Raw genomic sequence first — 13,977 nt, 5'->3', positions numbered from 1 at the left:
ATTGCACGTACATTAATTCATAGAACACATTTTGTGTCTTATCTACACAATACTTTTCACCTAATATACTAAATTCATGTCAAAAATAAATTCATTTTCATCCGATATGTATTTATCACTCAAGAATGAAAATGGAGATAGATGTTAGGAATCACTGATGCACATAAAGCCTCTTTTATTAAACACTTATATAATAATTACAAATTTAAGTAGTTTTTCAGTTTGTCAATATAAAAACGTTTCGATAAAAAAATAATTTTAGATTCACACCAACGCGCTCGTCTTTCACGCTTGTTACTTTCGCGAGTAACTCCGACGGTCGATTAGGCGAGTCTATTAGCGCGCGACGCGGCGGCCAGGACGAGATTGATAACGGGGCTCTATCCATCCGCGAAACGGACGAATATCGATTTTCATCGCGCGAAATTCAACCGGCGAATATTCCGGCGGACGATATTATTTTTAGGAAATGACTCACCTTCAGTCGATGAACGCCGCTGCAGGTGGCCGCGCTCTCGCTGCCCGCCAGATCGACTAGGTGTAACCTGCTACCGCCGTGCGGAGTGGCGTCCTGCCTCCTAGAGGACAAGGAAGTACCACTGCTGTTGGGACGTTCGGCGTCGGCTGTCTCCTGCGAGAGATCGACGGTCAGCAGAGCGTGGCTACGGCTGCTACTGGGATTCTGAAGTGTCGAGGCTGTCTTTCTGGCCTTTGTGCCCTCCTCCACGTATGATATCAACGACCCCAGGGTGCAAACCACATGGTGCGTTAAACCTAAAACAAATAAAGATCGTTTGATCAAAGAAAGTCGAGAGAATTCTTGATGACGAAACATTAATTCGTATCACGATAGTGAGATCTATCGGTTAAGTATGATTGTCGAAGTAGATTATGATGGTGAGATAGATTAACATGAATCGATGCAGAAATTTTTGAAAAATGATTACATTCGAGATGAAAAATGTGTCATATGAAAAATTGAAAATCCAAGGATTTAAATGTTACATTAGCACTCTGAAATTCGAAGATGACAGGATTTGAGAATCAATTCATTCAAGGATTTTGTAATCTGGGAATAGTTAAATCGATCGAAAGCTCAAGGATGCAAGTACGCAATGACTTAAAATTAGAGAGCTTAAGAAGTCGAAATACATTTATTTGTATATAGGGAACGATAGTGGCATATTAAACTTTTAATTTAATAAATGTATAATTCAAATTTTCTAGTATATCTCACATTAAAAGAATAATTTCAAAATAAAGTTACAAACATTATTCATGAAATTAATAATATATTGCGATATTTATTAACATATTTAATATACCTACCGTATTTATTTATTTTTATATTGGACTATAATAATACAGAATGAAAGAAACACAATAACGTGATGGGGAAAGATGGTTGCAGAGCGAAAATTAGGGGAAGATTTAAATAGCGCAGACTTAGGTACACACTGAAGTAAGAAGACTCTCGAGGAATTTTAGCCGACGTCCTCGGTACGCGACGTTTCACAGTAAACGAGCGGAGTACCTTGAACGTAAGGTCCTAGTCGAGGATGTTCTCGAAGTCTGAGACCGCTCGTGCTCGTTGACGGCTTCAGGAGATCCCTCACTCTCTCGTTATATATCTCCAAATAACTGAAACAGATCCATACAACTTTAAAAGGATTCCTTTAAACTCGTAACTGTAGACGTGTGATTAATCGTCCTTTATGACTCTTTTTATATCTTTTTCTAATTATTTATATAAATATTTTTTTCGGAATTATACATAAAATGTTAAGAATGTATATTGATTATTGCGTGAGAATATTTCTACTGATTCTTGTCAGCCATGAATAATGTGTTCATCGATACCATTATTAATTTATATAATGTTTTTCCAATATTCTACGAGAAATATCAGAGTACCATAGTGACTTAGTCTTTTGAGAAATACCTAATTTGAATTATTTTCAAGAATAGTATATTTAATATATAAAATATCTTATTGATTTTTTATAACCTCGTTTTAGATGATTTATAATTTGTATTAGAATTTATGATATTCTATTTATAGTAATATTATATATCATGTAAGAGGTAAAATAATTGAAGAATTGTATAGAATAAATTTAATTAATTAGAATGTAACATATATGTATATATATGGAATGATATATGCGTACGTCCTGGCGATGCATCATCTCGATCGCACGACTTATATCGAAAATTTCTTTAGTAACTAATCCAGAAAGATGACATCAGTTCACGATTCGTTCAACCTATATATTTGTATAAGTTTCTTTATCGACTGACCAAAAGAGTCGTATGACGCGTATTGGCTTCTTTATGAGAACACAAAAAAGGATAAATTATAGATGTTCTAAAGTAAGTTTTACAAATTAAAATTTATGTACAATACGACGTTGAGGCGAAAAGAAGAAGTACACACAGAATTAGCACCTCGTTATTAAAATAATCACCACAAATTGACACCGCTTATAGTTTTCTGAACACAACCAAATTTCAGCTCAGATATTAGATTATAGATTATCACGAAAAATTCATTGGTTCGTTATTTCATGTGGATCACATCTCGCGATGTGATTCGAAGCGTGTCGCCAGCGCGTAACGGCGCGGCGCGAAGCGGCACGACGCACGCGAACATGATGTATCTCAGCAACGCGAAGACGAAAACGAACATGAGAAGATCTCACACACACGACACGTGAGTGCGGAAGCTCTTATGGATCCTCTTAACGTCATTATCCGTCCCGTTGCGCTCGTGGAATTCTCGCACGTGCGCCCGTAAATCGGCTTAACGGCGATCGCGGCCTCACACGGTCACGTTTACCAGGTGAAACACTCTCTCGTTGCTTCCCGAGACCCCCCCCCCTCTCTCTCTCTCTCTCTCTCTCCTTTCCCTTCGTTTTCCCTTAAGGTCTCTCTCTTTCTCTTTTGTTGCGTTCATTAACGCGACGATCCACAAATGTACACCGCACCGTATAAAATCTGCTGCACATGATGCTTTTTTTCCTGCTGGATTACTTGCGTTTTAGTAAATTACTATTCTCTAAGTTCTTTGAAGTGGAGTCTCACTCTAAAGAATAAAAATTGAGTCAATCTTGAAAAAAAAGTTGACTTTCACAGTGACAATTCACTATAAAAGTTTTAGAGAGTAAAATAGTCACACATAAAATGCAGAATTTCTAGCAGTTTAGGTACTAAAATATAAGCAGTCCAGCAGGAAAACATGCATCGTGTGCTGCAGTCTAAGAAGAGTACAAGACGTTTTATTGCGCAATGGCGGTCAAGTATAATTTTACAGTAAAATTTCTTATAAATGGTAAATTTCTAATAGCGATTATATGTTGGTTTATAACAATTTGGACTTTTTTGTAATTAGTCATTGTCTGTGCATTTTTCAGGAGCGAAATACTTTGTATTCTTACATCATGCAAGTCTTCACAGATTTCAATCGCATAAACGATCTATATAGAAGATATATAAAATAGCCTAAATTTTCTTTATCAGACAATGAACGAAGAATTCAGATAAATTAATGTTGAACGAGTATTACATAGAGATGTCAAAATAAATTATAAAATAAATTGTAACGTTCCTGTTACTTTGTAATATTTTAGCATCAATTATTTTAAAGCAGAATTCTTCTACTTTTCTTTTCTGTGCACTACACTAAGCATTATATTTATCTCTCATTTCTCTTCCGTTTTTCTAAATGATAATTTAATTCAATCCTTTTTATTTACACACAATTCCATTATTTTTCTCGTATCTTAATCGTAGGTTCTGTCTTCTTCTGAGAATGATAGTCTCTAAAAGAATTGTACGGTTGCTCGACTTTGTAAGCTGTTTACGACCGACTACGTTGGTGTATTCCCTGCTTTTTCGAAAAAAAAGTTTCGTCGTTCATTTTCCTTGACCTGAAGATGTGACCCCCTTATCGGAACAACGGCTATTACGGCGGCATAAATTACGTTGCAGTGAAAATTTGCAGACAAGTGAAATACTATGTTACGATATCTAGCCTCGTTCTAGAGAAGCATTTGCACGAGTTCAAAGAGCAGTTACGACGATAAAATTCACAAGAATCGTTACGTCGTCGCGCAGGATTGGGCGTTCACCAATTGGCGAGACTCTCGTTCGCGAATTTCCTTTCTCGGTAATGCCGCAAGAAGGACGTAAAAATTGCGAGGAATATTACACGAAATGTACAACGTCGTGCATTTTCTTTCTGCATCGCAACGATAAATATATCGTTCGAGTCACGCAATAACAATTCGAAATACATTATCGACGATGCGCATTTCACGATTCTTTCGTAGATGAGTTTAAAAGTGAGGAAGATGAATTTAGAATTTATTACATAGCAGCAAATTATTTAAAATTAATTCAATCTTCACCTAGAAACCAGCTTGTTACGTTTTAATGAACTTCGTTAATATAAATTACTTAAAATGTGGAAAAATTTTCTACGAAAGAGAGAAGTATTTGACGCGCTTTTCAAATCTCGATATAAAAGAAATATATTGAACGATCTTTTAAGAAAACAAAAAATTTTTTGCGTGTGTTTTAATTATTAAAAATAAGTTAATTTAATTTACATTAACAAGATGATGTCGCAATAATATAAATTTTTTTTAATTTACAATAAAAAAATATAGTTAATATAAATCGCAGTATTCATTAGTAGATATCAAATGGAACAATAGAGTCCCGATCTCTTGAGTTAAATAGCATTTTATTTAATCCATTTGTGTATAATATGTAGTTTTAAAATAAACAATGTCTATATTAATGCACTGAGAGACAGCTAATAAATAATAAACTAAATTTGAATCAATTAATTTAATACAATTTCTTGAATTAATTATTTAACTTCATTGTATTAATTAAAATACCAACAATTTTTTAAAATAGAAGTAGAGGCGTCCTATAAAAATGATTAAAAATAACTTAAATTGTGTTATAATTTAACGTCATACGTTTAACAGTGTTGATGGTAATTATGTATTGTAATTTATTTTCGTTTGACATACAACTCGCAAGTCTCTCCAAACTTGCTGTTATCTCCTTATTGAGGACACTGGATCTCTCAAGGGAAAATCGATGCGGTGTAGACTCCTTCGAGAATATCCGACGGCCGCATAACATGGTAACAAAGTTCGATATCCGATAGTTAATGAAAATTAATGTCCCATATTGCATTATTGCTAATCAATGATGTCCAATCTTGTCGACATTCAGAATACCATCTGTTTGTTTAGTTTACTTTAACAGGACGATCTACCTACTTTCCGTGTCCATTATTTCTCGTTGACATTGATCGAGCGTGAAAGGTATTTTTATGTTTAAGTAAACTTTCACGTATACATTTATAATAATTTCCCTACGACTTTGATAATTCGTCTCGCGTCAGATTCTTGAAATATGACACGTTATTTTAACTGAACGTGTACGATATTATACCGGATGTTAAGAAGAAATATGTATCCCGGTTTCAGCCGTTATGACTTGGATTCATCGACGATATAATCCTCGATACATAGCTCACCGAACTCGTCGGAACAGTTCGCGTGCGGATTTCATCCCTCATCGACAAGACGCGCGACTGCCGGCGGAAACTTCGTCGAGAGGGGCCAGCGCGCGCGTTAATTACTGTTAATTAATGATATCCGGGCGCGCCGGGCTCCGACGGACGAGGGGAGCCGAGAGCCATTTATTACGAGCCTTAAACTTTTCGAGTATCCTCCGGTTCCCCCACTACCTGAGTACTGAAAATGAGTCGAGGGGCAGCTAGTTTTCGCGTAAACGAAAGCCGGCACTGTGCCGTGTAACGCGACCGCCAATTCTCTCGTGCCTGACGAATATTACGCCATTGGAATGAGAATCGATCTTGCAGCCCTGATGCCAGGAAAATGGGTAACGTCGATCGCGAGAAAAGGAATCGTATTGAACAATCTATATGTCACGCGGTGCAATCCTTGCTTTTTACTTTTTCATTTTACATAGAAAGAACAATTTTGTTAAAGTATCTAAAAATTTAGCTAAATACAGATCTTCACGTAATTATTTTGACATTTGAAAATAAAATTAATTTCAGATCTGTATCCTAGCTGAATTTTTAGATATCTACTTCAGCAAAATCATTCTTTCCATGTAACATTATTCAAATACTTTCATTTATTACTTATACAGTAGACTTTCTTTATGTTACTATAAAAATAGGTACAATAAAAAAATTAATATTTTTTTCATTTTCTTAATACAAATATAAATTGATTCCTCACTTTATGAAAGCAAAATTAAATAATAAAAGAAAGCTCAAAAGGAGCAAATACAAAAAACATTTCGTTTCATTTTCTTGCTTTTTCTTATGATAGGCTAGTTAGAAATTTATAGAAAATTAAAAAATGTTTTATTTTTTACTTAGTTTCAAATCGAGAAATTAAATTCCTTTTTAACAAATTAATATTGTATTTATCAAGAAAATGTAAATAAAATAAATAAAAAATTAAATACTCATAAAAGAAATAAGATAATCATTTAGATAAACAGAGAGAAGATATTTTCGGGAGTTTTACAGTTTTAAAAATATGATTTACGCATCGCTTCGCCGGTGAGCAAACGAAGAGAAAGACGAAAGAAGATACAAAGAGACAAAGGGCTTCCGGCTTCGAGTGGTGAGAATGATAAAGGTGAAAGTTATAAGCTTCAACGAGCAGCATGCTCGTGATAAAGACACTTCCGATCACCCTCGATAGCCCTACGTGTAAAAGGTTGCAAAGGGATCTCACAGGGTTAACTGACCTGACTTAACGTTTTCTGTATGCTCTACTTGCGTTCTAGTTGTATTAGTTAATACGCCGAATTTGGGTGCAATATAATTTCGATAAAAAAAAATTTTTTTTAATAATAGAATTTTTAATATAATTTTATTAATTAAAAAGTAGATAAACAATATAATAATCAGCGTTTATGCTTTTAATAATTAAATTTAAATCAATGCGTTTTAATAATATTCGATTTTGTAAATAACATGATTCAGATATTTTTATGACGTATAGTTTATTATCATTGTTTTATAGTTTATTTTCATTGTTTAAATCAAAGAAAGGTATTAAAAGAATAATATCCGTTACTAATAAACGAGAGAATAATAACATAAACAGTTTGCTACTTTGAGATGTAACGAGCCAATTATTTGGGATAAATCAGAATAGTATCTGGTGAGCCACGTAATACCTCGTACAATGCGAATCCGTTCAATTAGTTCTTTTATATAGATATAGCTCGCGGATACAGAAAATGATTCTGTTGATGCATTTACAATGCAAATACGAGAAATTTCGTATATGTTATCAGTAATATAGCAGTGATCGAGGAATAAACGCAAATGTCACGCGGCTTTGCGTTACGATCGTTTGTAATGAAATACTTTTAACATACAATATTCGCGGGCATAATTATATTCATTTGTTACATTTGACTGTTACATCCAGCTGCATCGCTGAAAGCAATCAAAACTCCACCTCTGATATATTAATCTTCTATTCTTTTATGTTACATCGTTTCTTTTTTTAAATTATATATATTCTACAAAAGAACCGTTTTGTTGCTAAAATTATGAATCTAAAAGTTCAGCATAAACTATCAAAATAATCATGTAGAACGCTCGTTCTCTAGTTGTTATAATGTATAAACTTCTTACAGTATTGCTCATTTTGTTTGAGCATTTGACATTATTTTAATAGTTAATAAAATTATTTTCTAAATCTGAATTAGTAGATAATCACTGACATCAATCCCAATTATGCCACTGGTAATTATAGTGAATTTACAGTGTATTTTAACTAAAAAATCAATAAAACTCGGAATTCCTAAATTTTGCTTTAGTACCTATATAAATTCAATATATATATTCAATATAATTTAACTCAGCTAGAGTCGAAACGTACAAAATGTAATGCATTTTCTTTTAAAATTATTTTTCGTAATATAAACTCTGCTACTCCTATGGCCTTGTATATTACATTATTTTCTTGTTTCATTGCATTAATTAAAGGAGTCTATAATTTATGAGTTTAATTATTACTATCAATATATATTAAAACATGCAAATTGCAAGTATTGGTATTTTAATTATATAATGCTGAAGAGCTTCTTTCTTTTTTAATTGAATTTTATTGATTACCCAGTACCAAGAAACTGAGTAATCAGTGATTATCCACCGATCCTCAGATTTACATAGTTTATATAGTTTAGTTATTTCAACAAAATCGCTCTTTCCACACAGTAATAGACAAAATATGCGTTGAACATTGACTTAGGGTAAACTTGAGTAAAATGGCTATCTTCAAAATGTAAAAGCTATTTTAATAGTGTTATACATCTTTTCCGCTATACAGAAAATATATACTAATATAAATTATTAAAGATAACAAAATTTAAAATATGTTTTTTTGTATCTTAAAGATGGCCATCTTATCCAAGTTTACCCTATAAAAGTCGTCAATTTTTTAACATGGAGACATAGATAATTAATGTTGAACTATCGGTTCTAATCATTCGACAAACCAATGTATACATATTGCCGGAGTGATCCTCGCGGGATCAAAACAATCCATCGAGTGCACCATCGATCAACAATTATCGTCATTATAGGCACTGACGTTTAATGCGACTAAAGTCGCATTCCATGTGATAGCATGCTGGTCGGCTCTTTCCGTCCGCAATGAAACGGTAAGCCATCAAAAGCTCTGCATTACTTATGGTTGATTGATCGATAGAGTTTGCCCTCTGTGCCTTCGTCTTTCTTCAGCCCTCTCTCACTCGACGGAGCTTTAATTCGACCCCGAACGCGTTTTCGATTACCGCCCTGGTCATTACGCGATCGCGACTGAATCGCAAATTCAATTCGATCGGCATTCGGCCGTCTCTATTTGGCCGAGGGCCATCATTTAGCGCATGCACCGCTTCGCTTGAAGAACGGACACATACACACATGTACACGTACATACACTCGTATACGTCAAAAAATTTACATAGAAAATTTTTAAAACATTTTACGGTGTCTAGTTTCGTATAAAAATACTATTGACTTTTTTTTTGTAAATATACCATCTAGAAAAATTTTTCCTTTGTAGTGTAAACAGTTCTTTTTTGTAATTACATTATAGTCATTCAAAGCAAAATGTACGTACACGTTTACTAAAAACTTTATCTGATATACTCCAATTTTTTTCGATCTTTCTTATAAAATGAATTCTTATAAAATCTTTCGTTGTAATTTTTAATAAATATAATAAATCAAAATTTTATAAAAATGTGTTTTATAGAAGATAAAGAAAAATCTGAAACAAGAGATTTTTATAGAATGCATTTGACTGGGATTTTTTTTCTAGTAGCAAAAAAATTGATACGGTGTAGAACATATAGGTATGCATATGCAATATTTACATTGATTAAAGTTACCTGTAAAAATTTTTTTTAAATAGTTTCTTCCTACATTTATAATTAAAAGTAAAATACACTCAAGTTTTACAATGTGAAATATTACTTTAGTCTAAAAGGAAAGTAACTTTCTATTCAACTCGTATTACGTCAATCATGTGCAAAGTGAACATTATTATTTTTTAAACAGTGCATGTTTCCAACATGAACTTTTCATAGGACAAGCATTATTATAAGAACACAGAAAATATAATGTTCATATCTGTCTATGTGAATGGTACGGTACATGAAAGAAAGATATATATCTTATTAATAAAATTTTTCTAGATATTTCGTTTTATTGCTGAGATTGATATATATATTACTAAGAAGAAAACAGGCTCTTATTTAAAATAAAGTTAAAAACCTGAATTTTTTGCGAAGTATGTATTATTATTGTATATTACTAGACATTATAAACGAATGATGAATAGTAAAGTTTACATTACTGTTATTAATTTAGTTAGATTCAATTTGACATGAAATTGCCAGATCGATTGAAAATTACTATCGTTTCAAACGATTTCTCTAAAAATACATAAAACCGATTTAAATCTTCGTCCTTAGCATTTGCCTTGCACAAATTGCCTACAAACAACGTTTTCTTTACCACTGCACTGATTAAATTACGATTGACTCGCATATTTCATAATATTTACCATATTCTAGATATGGAAACAAAAATGCATATGTATATGTACGTCAAAAATAGACAACGAGAAAATCGATTTAAAAATAATAAATGAATATTAAAATTTTATTGAATGAAATTTTATCTAACAAAATGGACAGAATACACTTGTGAGAATAAAAATGGTAGGAAATTAGTATTTGGGATTATAATTATAGATAAAATAATAATTAGAGTTATATATAGGAGCTCCAGTTTTATTAATTTTATTACTGTTGTAATATTAGTAGATAATAATAACCATGTATTTATAGTGCTCTCAAATATGAAAAAATTGTACTATAAATTAGGATAATTTTTTAAATATTATAGTAAAATATTAAGATATAAGTAGTAAACAAATTAATATTTAATTTTTTTCTATAAATGCAATCGCAATTATAAAGATTATGATTATTTTTTTAAATTTACTTACTATTTATGCGGTAATAATAACTAAAAGATATGTAGAAAAAGTTAAAAATGTTCAAACAGCGTGTTAATAACACTATTGTCTATATTTGCATTGTTAAAACAATTATAAATATATAATTGTTCCAAAAATGACTATAAATTATAGTTAAATTGTGATAATTGCAACCATTTTTTCTCTCAGTTTATAGATTACTGCTTTATTCTATCTATACGTATTTTAATAGGATAGCTTTTCGGATCTGTCATAATACAAATTTTCCATAATGGGAAAATGCACAGGATCCTGAAACCGATGACGGGCACATGACAATTTCCATACAATATTAGTATGTTATAACGTATTGACGTTTAGGCACGCGTCAGAGGTACTATTGTCGTTAGCTCGTGAATTTAATTATACCTCGCTCGGCCGAGCGTTTATTGACGTGGGCACAATTCGCTAATAGATATAATTAATTGTGCAACAAAACATGTGTATCAACTCCTACCCCTTTCGCGGGATACACTTCGGTACATTTGCTTCGTTGCCCGTATATCCGTTATAATATGTTTGACTGTGTAAACATTTACGTATGTGATAATGAAAGTACGCGCGAGACGCGTGCTCGTAGATAAAACGGTCTGATCACTGCTTGGAAAAGCCTTCCCCTCGTGGAAAGTAGTTAATTACTTTCTCGAGCAAGCGCGAATGAGTTTCAGTTACTGATAAATGCATACATTCGCTTCGCATCTAACAAGGTCGGTCTCGTGCGATTTTACAGCTTTATTCAGCATGTCATTCCTTTTAGTCGATTTTATAAAAAATGTCAATATAATAAGATTCTCTTGTTTTATAACTTAAAAGGAAAAAGGACGATTTTTAGTAACATAATTTTCTCATTTTCTCTTACAGATTACAAACAATATTGAGTTGTTTTTTCAAGTATCAGTTTGAGATAAAATTATAACCTAATGTTCATGTAATAGTATATTCTGATTTCTTTATAAAAGCCACGAAAATTTGGCATAAAAAATGCGAACACTTACATTAGCAAGTACGAATAACTATATATTTATAGATTTTTTGATTATCGTACCACAAATAGATTTAAATAAAATTTACTCGACTTTTTTCACTATGCCTTCTCGTTCTGTCTTCTATTGTATATCCTTCAGTCTCTTCGATTCTTATCCTACGGCCAAATCAGACTCGATTAGAGAACTGAAGGCCACTTCTAAAGAAAGAAGAAGACTCCAGCGAGGAAATGCTTCGCTAATTCTATTAGTCGACATTTTCCACTTTGAGCATCGATCTTTACATATGGCTCTAATTTTAATTCTACCTTTACTTTATCATCTTCAATCCTTTTTATCCCTCTAAAATGGTGAAAGTCTGTCAATACTAATGACATAATAAATAATGACGTTAATAAAATTATATTCACATAACATGCGCATCGATAATCTCTTTTACATTTTTATTTGAGTATTATTGTTATTTTTATTTGTTATTTTATTTAATAAAATATTGATTTTCTTTGTTATAAGAGTCAAGGCATTACTATAACAATATATAAATTTTATAGATTGTTCTATTATTATGTTTGAATATCTGAGTAAAATTTGAACATAATTCTCTTCTTGGTTTAAAGATAATTTTTTGTTTGTTTGATTTATTCCATTCCATTCAGTGGCACTACGGTCCAAATCTTCTAAATAAGGTTTTAAAACAATAATTTTTCCGGAATTAGGTTGTTAGCCTAATATTCAACCTGAGAGATCGATACATGGGACCAATTTATAACACTGGCTCCGAACGGCTCAAATATATTCTTGATGGTTGTCTATTGTTTTCTAAAAGGTGAAAATTAAATCAAATTTTCGTGTTCTGGTGAATTAAACCCTGGATCTTCAGCATAGAAAACAGCAGCCTTATGCTCTGTAAATGATCGTCACATGTCTTAATCGTTTGCCTTTAATCGATATATAAAATCGCGTTTTATTATATAATAAGTATTTATTTGCATAAGGAAGCAGTATTATGAATAAAATCAATTTTTTTATTATTATACTAACAAAACTTTAATAAATATTTGTGCAAATGTTCATTTGGATCTATCTGTTTGTTTATAAATTATTTATCTAAAACTGCAGCAAAGATAATTGCACTGCATAAATTATTAAAAGCCAAATAATTTTTGTTTTTTAGAATTAAATTCAGGGCGTATTTACGAAAAAATTTTTTATTTATATTTGATATTAGTTTTTGGATTGATACTTTTAATTGACATTTTACAGCCAAAGCATCCTTATAATTATAACGTTCGAATTTATCTGATTCCAAACTTTTTTCGTTTCTTTAAAACACGTTATCACTAAAGTAAGAGAATAATATTATTCTTGCTTTAATGACATACGTGTTCTAAAAATAAAGAAAGTTTAATATTAATTAACATTCCAAATAATACGACAGCAATTTTTTCTTACCCTTTCTACTTTTTTTGTTTTTCTTTCCATTCCTTATATTCTTTATTCATTTTGTTTCAATTTTTGTTTTCTTTTGTTTTTAGTTCTTTAAGCTCTTTTGTCTATTCCAATTTTTTATAATAAAAGATACGATAAAAGGATGAATCGATCGACGCATAGCAATTCGCCCGATCAAATTTTATTTATCGACATTTCTCATGATCAAGCATGTCAACTCTGGTATAGACAGCACAAGCCCACGTGTTGTAGGGAACCGTAAAATTCGATCCCGCATATCAATGGAAGGTCCTACCTTCCTTTAGGATAGACCAATATTCAACGCCGTATCATTTCACGGTACGTCGAACTCGTCGTTCTTGCGGGGCACATCGGTTAGTGCCGTCATCGAGCTCGCAAGAGTTCAATGTTATTATAATTCTTTTCAAATTTGAAGATTTTACGTGTCAAGAGAAAATGTCAAAAATAAAAACCTTTGAGATCTAAAATAAATTCCAAAAATTTATAAATATAAATTACGACGATTTTTGAAACGTTTGGATCAAACTAATATTTTAACAGATATTAATATTTTGATACTTTTGCAGAATATGATTAAATTTATATTTTTCTGAATCAAATTCAAAGCAGATGGAAATACAAAAAATCGCAGATTTAATATTTCAAGAAGTTATATGAATAAAATATCAGATTTATAAAATTAAAATAAACGGAAAATATCTTAAAATTTGTGCGCGGAAAAAATCGTATAATTCAAAGATTTTAAAAGGAATTTAATTATATTTGTAATATTATTATAAAATTCTAGCCATACGAAAGAAAATTTTAAGACTCAATTTCGCTTCTTTATCTCAAGTTACGAAAATCTATAGATTCTATATTTTATATATTATATTATATTTTAACTAACT

The 13,977-nt window shown here is 31.6% G+C and overlaps 1 protein-coding gene across 1 annotated transcript in view; it reads right to left on the bottom strand.

Annotated features, from left to right (window-relative positions):
- Positions 1-13,977, bottom strand: part of LOC108779382 (uncharacterized) — a 42,799-nt gene that overhangs the window by 10,406 nt on the left and 18,416 nt on the right. Inside the window, 2 exon segments of the mRNA XM_018546791.1 lie at positions 479-774; positions 1,535-1,641. Of these exon segments, the coding sequence (XP_018402293.1) occupies positions 479-774; positions 1,535-1,641 (403 nt within the window).

This window comes from Cyphomyrmex costatus, unplaced genomic scaffold, assembly GCF_001594065.2.
Source record: "Cyphomyrmex costatus isolate MS0001 unplaced genomic scaffold, Ccosl1.0 scaffold59, whole genome shotgun sequence".
NCBI lineage: Eukaryota > Metazoa > Arthropoda > Insecta > Hymenoptera > Formicidae > Cyphomyrmex > Cyphomyrmex costatus.
This window is presented reverse-complemented; position numbering and strand designations above follow the sequence as displayed.